This window comes from Macaca thibetana, chromosome 18, assembly GCF_024542745.1.
Source record: "Macaca thibetana thibetana isolate TM-01 chromosome 18, ASM2454274v1, whole genome shotgun sequence".
NCBI lineage: Eukaryota > Metazoa > Chordata > Mammalia > Primates > Cercopithecidae > Macaca > Macaca thibetana.
Window position 1 is genome coordinate 72,002,713 of NC_065595.1, and position 12,609 is coordinate 72,015,321.

At 42.5% G+C, this 12,609-nt stretch overlaps 1 protein-coding gene across 7 annotated transcripts in view; it reads left to right on the forward strand.

Moving 5' to 3' along the window:
- Nucleotides 1–12,609, forward strand: part of CEP192 (centrosomal protein 192) — a 143,262-nt gene that overhangs the window by 88,980 nt on the left and 41,673 nt on the right. For all 7 annotated transcript variants that reach the window (XM_050767533.1, XM_050767535.1, XM_050767537.1 and 4 more), the window contains 2 exons: nt 1,855–1,945; nt 2,104–2,280. In XM_050767533.1, coding sequence (XP_050623490.1) covers nt 1,855–1,945; nt 2,104–2,280 — 268 coding nt within the window. The remainder of the gene's footprint in view (nt 1–1,854; nt 1,946–2,103; nt 2,281–12,609) is intronic.

Below are 12,609 nucleotides of genomic sequence, written 5' to 3' on the forward strand. Positions count from 1 at the left end.
TTTGGAGCAGACCACAAATTAATGTTTGCAGGAAAATTTTGTCATAGTAGACACTCTTCAGGCTCAATTGTGCAGAACTGGAAAAACCTCCTAGATGGGCGCGTGTCCTGATTCAGCTTTTCTTTCACGTATATTCCAGTCCTTCAAAGAGCACCTGACACATGACCAACAGTACAGTTGCTGCTGAGGAGGGAGTATCCCCTTAAACTCACTGCCACTCTGTAGTTGTCAAAAGCCAGCTAAGAGACAGATTTATGGAGAGCTGCACAGAGAATATGCAGTACATCCATTCTTCTGAATGATCTAAATTTCTCAGTCAGCAACCGCATGGTTTTAGCAAAACCCATAGAAGTGTTTTTAATGCACCAGACTTGGGTGTCAAACTTCCCGACCACACTGAATGGAGCATGTAGGGGAGAGGGGTACCTTAGGAAATGGGAGGTAGTATTTACTGTAAAATTGTTTGGTGGGGTTTTTTTTTTTTTTTTTGAGACTCCCTGTATTGTACAGGTTTATCTTTAAAAGGATCTCTGGAAGAAACGTCTCTGAGAAGCCTGTGGCAGAAACAATTACACATCACTCGAGCAGTAACTGGCTTGTTCTTGACTTTCAAGTGCGTTTCACTGATGATGTGACTCTGGAGACCTAGCCTCTCCCATCCCGCCTGACAGCTCTATGGAGACCTAGCCTCTCCTATCCCGCCTGATAGCTCTGTACTTGAAAATGATAACCACAGACAGGGCTTTACAAGTTATAAAATAAATACATGAGAATGAAAACTTTACAAAATAATGTTTCTTTCAGGTAATTCTTCCCCAGTCATTGTCCCTGTGGAAGGCTTTTCCTGGAGGTGTCAATAGCCAAAGTTGTCTGCGTTTCTCTTAACACAAGGTAGATGAGACGTAGACCTCAGCTGCTGGTTTATTAGCTGCTGATATTCTCCAACTTTGAATAAAACAGAGATTTACTCATGTATTCTCTGTTTTCCAGTGAAGACAGGATTCACATAGTTTCCACAATTGAAGTGTTTTTATCAGTCAGGTGCTATTATATGTCCATTCTTTTGCATTGTAGCTTCTTTAAAAGTAGAGTTAATTCAATATACTGTTTAAAAGACTACTTTGTGGCCGGGCGCGGTGGCTCAAGCCTGTAATCCTTGCACTTTGGGAGGCCGAGACGGGCGGATCACGAGGTCAGGAGATCGAGACCATCCTGGCTAACCCGGTGAAACCCCGTCTCTACTAAAAAATACAAAAAACTAGCCGGGCGAGGTGGCGGGCGCCTGTAGTCCCAGCTACTCGGGAGGCTGAGGCAGGAGAATGGCGTAAACTCGGGAGGCGGAGCTTTCAGTGAGCTGAGATCCGGCCACTGCACTCCAGCCTGGGCAACAGAGCGAGACTCCGTCTCAAAAAAAAAAAAAAAGACTACTTTGTGCAAATGAGCCTCTTAGCCTAGGACCCCTTGTTTCCCTGAAAGCTCGCTTGGATAAGCTAGGTATTCCAGCTAGGGGTGATATTGACTTAATGACTTGATGAATTTCTTCACCTGGATTTTCATTGATGGATGTTTTATATGACAGATAATACCTATACACGTAGTATAAATAATAAGGTCAGCTGCAGGGCTATATCTGGAGAGAGATTAAACCAAAAAGCCTCTATAGGGTGAGTCTTGAGGCTACATTTTCAGAAACATAGAGTCTAGGACTGTGGGGAGACAATTGCAGGCTGCTGAAATGGCTCATGTAGGCAGTTCTTCTCTAGACGTTGTGGTTGTTTTTAATTGGCTTTGTTCTTATAACAATAGCAATATCCATGGAGAAAAACTATATTTAAAATGTGTAATTGTTTTTAGGCTTCAGAAACTAGCTTTGAGAAATAATTCTGCATCCACAACGCAACATTTACGACTGCTAGTTAGAGGACAAGATCAGGACTGCTTTCAGGTTCGTAGAGTACGCGGGTTCTTGTGCCTTTTGTCTGGGTCTGCAGCACTTACCTATGCAGACCCTTTTGTGTTGTTACCTTTTAAGAATTGGTGTTAATGGTATGTTTTGTTTGTGCTACTGCTGTGTTTTATGCAGTTACTGTTTTTAAATTGTAGCTTCAGAACACTTTTGGTTCAGAACAGCGATTGACCAGTAACTGTGAGATCAGAATTCACCCAAAGGAAGACATTATCATCTCTGTATTATTTGCACCTACTCGATTATCTTGCATGTTGGCTAGACTAGAAATCAAACAACTTGGAAACCGATCACAACCAGGCGTAAAGTTCACAGTAAGATCATTTTATTGCTTTTCCCTTCCCCTGGAGTTTATGGCGTGTTATAACTATTGGTTTAACGTTGTAAATTATATACTCTGCCTTTTATAAGTGAAAATATGTAATTATCTAGACTTACAAGCAAGTTAAGGAGTAATTTATATGCTTTGTAGAATTGGCAAGTTACAATAGCAGCCAACATAGTATTCTTACAGGTATTAGTCTTTCTAATGCTTTTAAGTTTCATTTTATTTTGTTGTATTTTTTTTTATCCTGTATCTCCAGTGCTTCTGAGCGTGATAATCAGTTTTACCCTATCGTCATCTTCTAAATTTCACTTGGTACCTCTTAAAGTAGGCCTTATTCTCAACAACTTTAACAAACCCCATCCTGTGGAACAGAGACTCGACAGAGACCTGCAGGCCCAGCAGCGCTCCTGGGTGTTTATTTATTTATTTATTTTTTATTATACTTTATGTTCTAGAGTACATGTACACAACAGCAGGTTTGTTACATATGTATACATGTGCCATGTTGGTGTGCTGCATCCATTAACTCGTTATTTACATTAGGTATATCTTAAGTTTCATTTTAATTTGGACATTTAAAAATATACCCAGAGTTTTAGGAACACATCTTTGGGTAAATCCACTTGGAGCTGTTTAAAATACTAACTTTCACGTTAAGTTTTATTTTATCAGTTGTCAGCACAAATACTGTCTTAGTCTGCTGAGTGGGCTATAGCTAAATACCACTGAGTAATTTATAATAAACAACAGAAATGTATTGCTCACAGTTCTGGAGGTTGGGAAGCCCAAGATCAGAGCACCAGCAGATGCGGCGTCTGGGGAGGGTTGCCCTCTGCCTTTTTGTGCCCACACACGGTGAGAAGGATGAGAGTGCTGCCTCCAGCCTCTTTTATAAGAGCACCAAGCCCATGCATGGGGCCGGAGCCCTCCTGGCTTAATCACTTCCCCAAAGGCCCCCCTCTTAGTACTGTCACATTGGAGACTAGGTTTCAACATGTGAATTTGCTGGGGGACATCCCCATTTAGACCATACCAAATACCCATTGACTGAATTTGCTAGCCCCAAGACAAGAGTTTTTATGCTTTTTAATTGCCAGCATAATATGTAAAAAGGATTTGAAGCCATTTGTGTAGACACATTCAGAGCAATTAGAGATAAAAGTGATAAATCGTAGAGGAAAGAAGCAACGGCAAGGCAGTCGGAAGAAACTCCAGCTACGTGGTTGTGCGTGCCTTATAACTGCACAGGTGTTCGGCAGTGGGGCTGGAGCTCACATTTTGGTTCTATATCCTACTGTTAAAGAGGGGATGTGATAAATTACAAGATGAACAATATCTAAAAGTTTTTAGAATTAGATATGTATGACAAATACAGCTTTATTTGACACTGGAGCTTGACCTCTGTTTTCTGTGGAGTCACTTGACTGGCCCCACGAGCTGCGGTGGACAAAGCTGTTTAAAGATGTTAGTGGTCATTTTTACAACTGTCGCGCTTCCACGTGCACCCAAGAGACACTCAGAGCCTTCAAGGTCTCTGACGATCTGATTTTGTGTAAGGATAAAACTTGGGTTGTGGAGAGGACTAAACGGACTGTATTTTTCAGGCTTCTTGAATATATTCTGATTTGTTTAGGTTTACTGGCCATGATTTTGAGGTTGTTCTCAAGGAAGAGTCTCTGATAAGTCTCTAGTGATTTAGGGCAGAACCATTTGATTTAATAATCAACCAAGCAGGGGTTTGGCATCCTTTGAAGACAACCCAGGGTCCTGGTGGGATTCCTACCTGCAAAGATGGGTGCCCTGACCTCTCACAGAGGTGGACTGCATGGGGTTTGCCTGTGGGGTGAGTATGGCTATTATTTCACAAGAAGACTCAGAATTAACATTGCTGTGCCTTTGTAAAGATAAAGTAGCCTGGCAGAGTGGCGGAAGAGCTGTTAACATGGCAGGAGGATCCGGGGAGCCGGCCCTGTCTCTGTTACTTACACTCACCTTGGCATTTCCTCACTCGTCTCATCAGAAGCTGCTTGCTGTCCCAACTTGCCAGTTTGATTGTGAGGAACAAATGAAATGATCTGTGTTTTGAATACCGTAACCATGATAGGACTGCAATAAAAATGTATTGATTATTTGTTTCATGTTGATTGTATTCCGGGCACTACCCTCAGTCACTGTGTGGATGCTGTAATCTGAATGTGTCTCCCAAAGTTCTGTATTGGAAACTTACCCTGCAGTACCACAGTGTTGGGAGATGGATCCCTCTGGGAGGTGTTGAGCTCCTGAGGCTCTGCCCTCGGGAATGGATGAATGCTGTTACAAAAAGGCCTGAGGGAGGGAGTTGGGCCTTTTTGCCCTTCTGTCTTCTGCCATGCGAGGACACAGCATTTCTTCCCTCTGGAACATGCAGGATTCAAGGTGAGATCTTAGAAGCAGAGAGCAGCCCGGCCGGCTACAATGGCTCACGCCTGTAATCCCAGCACTTTGGGAGGCCAAGGTAGGTGGATCACAAGGTCAAGAGATAAGACTATCCTGACCAACATGGTGAAACCCCGTCTCTACTAAAAATACAAAAATCAGCTGGGCGTGGTGGTGGGCGCCTGTAGTCCCACCTACTCGGGAGGCTGAGGCAGTAAAATCGCTTGAACCCAGGAGGCAGAGGTTGCAGTGAGCTGAGATTGCGCCACTGCACTCCAGCCTGGCAACAGAGCGAGACTTTGTCTCAAACAAAAAGAAGCAGAGAGCAGCCCTCACCAGAAACCAGCACCTTGATCTTGGACTTCCAACCTCCAGAACTGTGAAGAGTAAATTTCTGTTCTTTATAAATTACCCGATCTCTAGTATTCTGTGACAGCAACACAAACAGACTAAGATGGTGGATTGTTACCCGATCTGTAGTATTCTGTGACAGCAACACAAACAGACTAAGATGGTGGATTGTTACCCGATCTGTAGTATTCTGTGACAGCAACACAAACAGAGTGAGATGGTGGGTTGTCGCATTTTTTTTTTTTTTTGAGACGGAGTCTCACTCTGTCGCCCAGGCTGCCGATCTATAGTATTCTGTGACAGCAGCACAAACAGATTCTAAGCAACACAAACAGGTGGATTGTTACCCGATCTGTGAGATGGTGGATTGTTACCCGATCTATCTGTGACAGCAGCACAAACAGAGTGAGATGGTGGGTTGTCACATTTTTTTTTTTTTTGAGACGGAGTCTCGCTCTGTTGCCCAGGCTGGACTGCAGTGGCCGGATCTCAGCTCACTGCAAGCTCTGCCTCCCGGGTTTACGCCATTCTCCTGCCTCAGCCTCCCGAGTAGCTCGGACTACAGGCGCCCACCACCTCGCCCGGCTAGTTTTTTGTATTTTTTAATAGAGACGGGGTTTCACCGTGTTAGCCAGGATGGTCTCGATCTCCTGACCTCGTGATCCTCCCGTCTCGGCCTCCCAAAGTGCAAGGATTACAGGCTTGAGCCACCGCGCCCAGCCGGATTATCACATTTTTATCTTCAAAACAACCATCTGAGATACGACCACTCTTGCCATTTTGCACTTGTGTAAACTGAGGCTGTGAGAGATGCGTGGCTGTGATTTTGCATCTTGCTTGCTGGTCAGGGGTAGACACAAGGTTCAAATTCTATCTGGCTGAATGCAGAGCGCACGTTTATGTACCGTGCAGTCTCTAGGGTGCTAATAACAGCTCGGTGTATTGTCATCTGGAGCAGTGGTTCTCTACCAGAGCTTGTGTTACCCGCAGGGGACATTGGCAGAGTCTGGAGTTACTCTGGTTTGTCGTAACTGGGGGCAGTACAGGAGTGCTACTGGCACCAGCTGGGTGAGGCCAGGGAGGCTGCCGAACATCTGAGGAAGCCCAGGATAGCTCCACCACAAAGAATCACGCTGCTCAACATTTCGGTAGTACTGAGGTTAGGAGCAATAGTGTTTCCTGTTTAGTCTGTGGATTTACGGTGTGAGTCAGATTTGTTTCATTTAATCATTCTTTTTTCTTTTCTTTTTTTGAGACAGAGTCTTGCTCCATCACCAGACTGGAGTGCAGTGGCATGATCTCAGCTCACTGCAACCTCTGCCTCCCAGGTTCAAGCAATTCTCTTGCCTCAGCCTCCCGAGTAACTGGGACCACAGGCGCGTGCCACCATGCCCAGCTGATTTTTGTATTTTTAGTAGAGATGGGGTTTCACCATGTTGGCCAGGATGGTCTTGATCTCATGATGTGCCTACTTCAGCCTCCCAAAGTGCTGGGATTACAGATGTGAGCCACCACAGCCAGCCAATCATTCTTTTTTCTTAACCTTGTTACTCAGTAGTAATTTGTGATTTCTTAGGCAGAATACTTAAATAATGAGTATTTTCAAAGGTACCTTTTCCCTTGTTTTTTACTATTTAGTTTCATTGATAAAATTTACTTGTACATTTCTATGGATAAAGAAAAATTAGAAACATTTTTGCTATTGAAACTACCAGAGGTCACTGAGTGAGGGAGGATTTGTAGGGGCTTCCAATCTGAAACCCTTTTAAATGTTGTTTGTTTGTTTGTTTGTTTATTATGTAATTATTTATTTATTTTGAGACATCATCTCGCTCTGTCGCCCAGCCTGGAGTGCAGTGGCGTGATCTTGGCTCACTGCAACTTACACCTCCCATGTTCAAGCAATTCTCCTGCCTCAGCGTCTCGAGTAGCTGGGATTACAGGCGCCCGTCACCACGCCTGGCTAATTTTTGTATTTTTAGTAGAGATGGGGTTTTGCCATGTTGGCCACGCGTGTCTCGAACTCCTGACCTCAAGTGATCCGCCTGCCTTGGCCTCCCAAAGTGCTGAAATTACAGGCGTGAACCACTGTGCCAAGCCTGAAATGCTGTTTATTTGCACTAAAAGTCAAGACAGTACAAACTGATGAAAAAAATTACTTTTTCAAAATGTTATTTTGGTTTAGTACATACCAACTCGGAATAAGTTATGATGGTTTCAAGTTTGCAAGGAAGTATTTGCAACCTGTTTTAGTACAACTTGAGTATCCCTAATCTGAAAATTCAAAATCCACAACACTCCAAAATCAGAAACTTTTATTTTTTTATTTTTTATTTTTTATTTTTTTTGGAAACGGAGTCTCGCTCTGTCGCCCAGGCTGGAGTGCAGTGGTGCAGTCTTGGCTCACTGCAAGCTCCGCCTCCTGGATTCACGCCATTCTCCTGCCTCAGCCTCCTGAGTAGCTGGAACTACAGGTGCCCACTACCACGCCCGGCTAATTTTTTTGTATTTTTAGTAGAGATGGGGTTTCACCGTGTTAGCCAGGCTGGTCTCGATCTCCTGATCTTGTGATCCGCCTGCCTCGGCCTCCCAAAGGGCTGGGATTACACGTGTGAGCCACCGGGCCCAGCCCAAAATCAGAAACTTTGTGTGCCGACACGATGCTGAAAGGAAATGCTCTTTGGAGCATTCTGGATTTTGGATTTTTGAATTAGGGATGTTCAGCCAGTAGAAAGCAGACATTCCCACATCTGGAACACCTCTGGTCCCAAGCACTTGGAGTAAGGGATACTCAACCTGTAATTAGGAATGGAAGATAATTTTTGAAGGTGTGCATTTCAAAGTATGGCAAGTTTCCAGCAGGGTGAATGTTTTCCTTACATTCGAATTTATGGGATGTATTCTGTGAAGCCTTGCTTCCTGCAAGGATTGAGCCCTGTGGAAGCAGCAGCAGATGGATCCCCAAGCCTGACTCTAGTGTGCTGCTTCCCCCGTTGACAGTGTGTCTGTCTTTGAAAAGTTGTTTGAGTTCTTTAGCTTAGTCCCTTTTGCATGCTTTTCTCTGACACTGGCTAGACTGCACACTAAGAGGATTATAAATACAGTTTCCCCCAAAAACATTTTATTATGAAAAGGTTCAGAATTACTGAAAAGTTGAAAGGATTATACAGTAAACAGTCACATACTCTATCACTTAGATTCTATAGTTAACATTTTGCTGTATTTCTTCTCCCACATATCCATCCATCAGCTCATCTTTTTTAAATTTATTTGTTTATTTACTTATTTTTATTGTACTTTAAGTTCTGGGATACATGGGCAGAATGTGCAGGTTTGCTACACAGGTGTACACGTGCAGTGGTGGTTTGCTGCACACATCAACCCGTCATCTACATTAGGTATTTCTCCTAATGCTATTCCTTACCTAGTCCCTCACCCCCTGACAGGCCCCGGTGTGTGATGTTCCCCTCCCTGTGTCCATGTGTTCTTATTGTTCATCTCCCACTTATGAGTGAGAACATGCGGTGTTTGGTTTTCTGTTCCTGTGTTAGTTTGCTGAGAATGATTTCCAGCTTCTTCCATGTCCCTGCAAAGGACATGAACTCATCCTTTTTTTATGGCTGCATAGTATTCCATGGTGTATCTGTGCCACGTTTTCTTTATCCAGTCTATCATTGATGGGCATTTGGATTGGATCCAAGTCTTTGCTATTGTGAACAGTGCTGCAGTAAACATATGTGTGCATGTGTCTTTATAACAGAAGGGTTTATAATCCTTTGGGTATATACCAAGTGATGGGATTGCTGGTCAAATGGTATTTCTACTTCTAGAATCTTGAGGAATTGCCACACTGTCTTCCACAATGGTTGAACTAATTTACATTCCCACCAACAGTGTGAAAGTGTTCCTGTTTCTCCACATCCTCTCCAGCACCTGTTGTTTCCTGATGTTTTAATGATCGCCATTCTTTTTGTTGTTGTTGTTAGTTGTACTTTAAGTTCTAGGGTACATGTGCACAACGTGCAGGTTTGTTACATAGGTATACATGTGCCTTGTTGGTTTGCTGCACCCATTAACTCGTCATTTACATTAGGTATTTCTCCTAATGCTATCCCTCCCCCTACCCCCGACCCCACAACAGGCCCCCAAGTGTGATGTTTCTCATTGTTCAGTTCCCACCTATGAGTGAGAACATGCAGTGTTTGGTTTTCTGTCCTTGTGATAGTTTGCTCAGAATGATGGTTTCCATCTTCATCCCTGTTCCTGCAAAGGACATGAACTCATCCTTTATTATGGCTGCATAGTATTCCATGGTGTATATGTGCCACATTTTCTTTCTTTTTTTTTTTTTTTTTTTTTTTTGAGACGGAGTCTGGCTCTGTTGCCCAGGCTGGAGTGCAGTGGCTGGATCTCGGCTCACTGCAAGTTCCACCTCCCAGGTTTACACCATTCTCCTGCCTCAGCCTCCGGAGTAGCTGGGACTAAAGGCGCCCGCCACCTCGCCCGGCTAGTTTTTTGTATTTTTTAGTAGAGACGGGGTTTCACCATGTTAGCCAGGATGGTCTCGATCTCCTGACCTAGTGATCCACCTGTCTCAGCCTCCGAAAGTGCTGGGATTAACAGGCTTGAGCCACTGCGCCTGGCCGCCACATTTTCTTAATCCAGTCTATCATTCACGGACGTTTGGGTTGGTTCCAAGTTTTTGCTATTTTGAATAGTGCCACAGTAAACATATGTGTGCATGTGTCTTTATACTAGCATGAATTATAATCCTTTGGGTATATACCCAGTAATGGGATGGCTGGGCCAAATGGTATTTCTAGTTCTAGATCCTTGAGGAATCACCACACTGTCTTCCACAATGGTTGAACTAGTTTACAGTCCCACCAACAGTGTAAAAGTGTTCTTGTTTCTCCACATCGTCTCCAGCACCTGTTGTTTCCTGACTTTTTAATAATTGTCATTCTAACTGGTGTGAGATGGTATCTCATTGTGGTTTTGATTTGCATGTCTCTGATGGCCAGTGATGATGAGATTTTTTCATGTGTCTGTTGGCTGCATAAATGTCTTCTTTTGAGAAGTGTCTGTTCATATCCTTTGCCCACTTTTTGATGGGGTTGTCTTTTTCTTGTAAATTTGTTTAAGTTCTTTGTAGATTCTGGATATTAGCCCTTTGTCAGATGGGTAGATTCAAAAATTTTCTCCCGTTTTGTAGGTTACCTGTTATTCTGATGGTAGTTTTGTTTGCTGTGCAGAAGCTCTTTAGTTTAATTAGATCCCATTTGTGAATTTTGGCTTTTGTTGCCATTGCTTTTGGTGTTTTATTCATGAAGTCCTTGCCCATGTCTGTGTCCTGAATGGTATTGCCTAGGTTTTCTTCTAGGGTTTTTATGATTTTAGGTCTAACATTTAAGTCTTTAACCATCTTGAATTAATTTTTGTATAAGTTGTAAGGAAGGGATCCAGTTTCAGCTTTCTACATACGGCTAGCTAGTTTTCCCAGCACCATTTATTAAATAGGGAATCCTTTCCCCATTTCTTGTTTTTGTTAGGTTTGTCAAAGATCAGATGGTTGTAGATGTGTGATGTTATTTCTGAGGCCTCTGTTCTGTTCCATTGACTGTATCTCTGTTTTGGTACCAGTACCATGCTGTTTCAGTTACTGTAGCCTTGTAGTATAGTTTGAAGTCAGGTAGCATGATGCCTCCAACTTTGTTCTTTTGCCTTAGGATTGTCTTGCCAATGCGGGCTCTTTTTTGGTTCCATATGAAGTAGTTTTTTCCAATTCTGTGAAGAAAGTCATTGGTAGCTTCATGGGGATGACATTGAATCTATAAATTACCTTGGGCAGTATGGCCATTTTCACAATATTGTTTCTTCCAATTCATGAGCATGGTATGTTCTTCCATTTGTTTGTGTCCTCTTTTATTTTGTGGAGCAGTGGTTTGTAGTTCTCCTTGAAGAGGTCCTTCACATCCCTTGTAAGTTGGATTTCTAGGTATTTTATTCTCTTTGAAGCAATTGCGAATGGGAGTTCACTCATGGTTTGGCTGTCTTGTTTGTCTGTTATTGGTGTATAGGAATGCTTGTGATTTTTGCACATTGATTTTGTATCCTGAGACTTTGCTGAAGTTGCTTATCAACTTAAGGAGATTTTGGGCTGAGACAGTGGAGTTTTCTAAATATACAATCATGTCATCTGCAAACAGGGACAATTTGACTTCCTCTTTTCCTAATTGAATACCCTTTATTTCTTTCTCCTGCCTGATTGCCCTGGCCAGAACTTCCAACACTATGTTGAATAGGAGTGGTGAGAGAGGGCATCCCTGTCTTGTGCCAGTTTTCAAAGGGAATGCTTCCCGTTTTTGCCCATTCAGTATGATATTGGATGTGGGTTTGTCATAAATAACTCTTATTATTTTGAGATATGTTCCATCAGTACCTAGTTTATTGAGAATTTTTAGCATGAAGGGCTGTTGAATTTTTTGTCGAAGGCCTTTTCTGCATCTATTGAGATAATTATGTGATTTTTGTCATTGGTTCTGTTTATGTGATGGATTACGTTTATTGATTTGTGTATGTTGAACCGGCCTTGCATCCCAGGGATGAAGCCCACTTGATCATGGTGGATAAGCTTTTTGATGTGTTGCTGGATTCGGTTTGCCAGTATTTTATTGAAGATTTTCCCATCGATGTTCATCAGGGATATTGGATTAAAATTCTGTTTTTTTGTTGTATCTCTGCCAGGCTTTGGTAGCAGGATGATGCTGGCCTCATAAAATGAGTTAGGGAGGACTTTTTTTCTATTGATTGGAGTAGTTTCAGAAGGAATGGTACCAGCTCCTCTTTGTACCTCTGGTAGAATTCGGCTGTGAATCCATCTGATCCTGGACTTTTTTTGGTTGGCAGGCTATTACTGCCTCAATTTTAGAGCCTGTTATTGGTCTATTCAGAGATTCAACTTCTTCCTGGTTTAGTCTACAGAGGGTGTAGGTGTCCAGGAATTTATCCATTTCTTCTAGATTTTCTAGTTTATTCGCATAGAGGTGTTTATAGTATTCTCTGATGGTAGTTTGTGTTTCTGTGGAATTGGTGGTGATATCCCCTTTATCATTTTTTATTGCATCCATTTGATTCTTCTCTCTTTTCTTCCCTGTTAGTCTTGCTAGCAGTCTATCAATTTTGTTGATCTTTTCAAAAAACCGGAATTCATTCATTTTTTTGAAGGGTTTTTTTGTGTCTTTGTCTCCTTCTGCTCTGCTCTGATCTTAGTTATTTCTTGCCTTCTGCTAGTTTTTGAATGTGTTTGCTCTTGTTTCTCTAATTCTTTTAATTGTGATGTTAGGGTGTTGATTTTAGATCTTTCCTGCTTTCTCTTGTGGGCATTTAGTGCTATAAATTTCCCTCTACACACTGCTTTAAATGTGTCTCAGAGATTCTGGTATGTTGTGTCCTTGTTCTCATTGGTTTCAAAGAATATCTTTATTTCTGCCTTCATTCTGTTACTTATCCAGTAGTCATTCAGGAGCAAGTTGTTCAGTTTCCATGT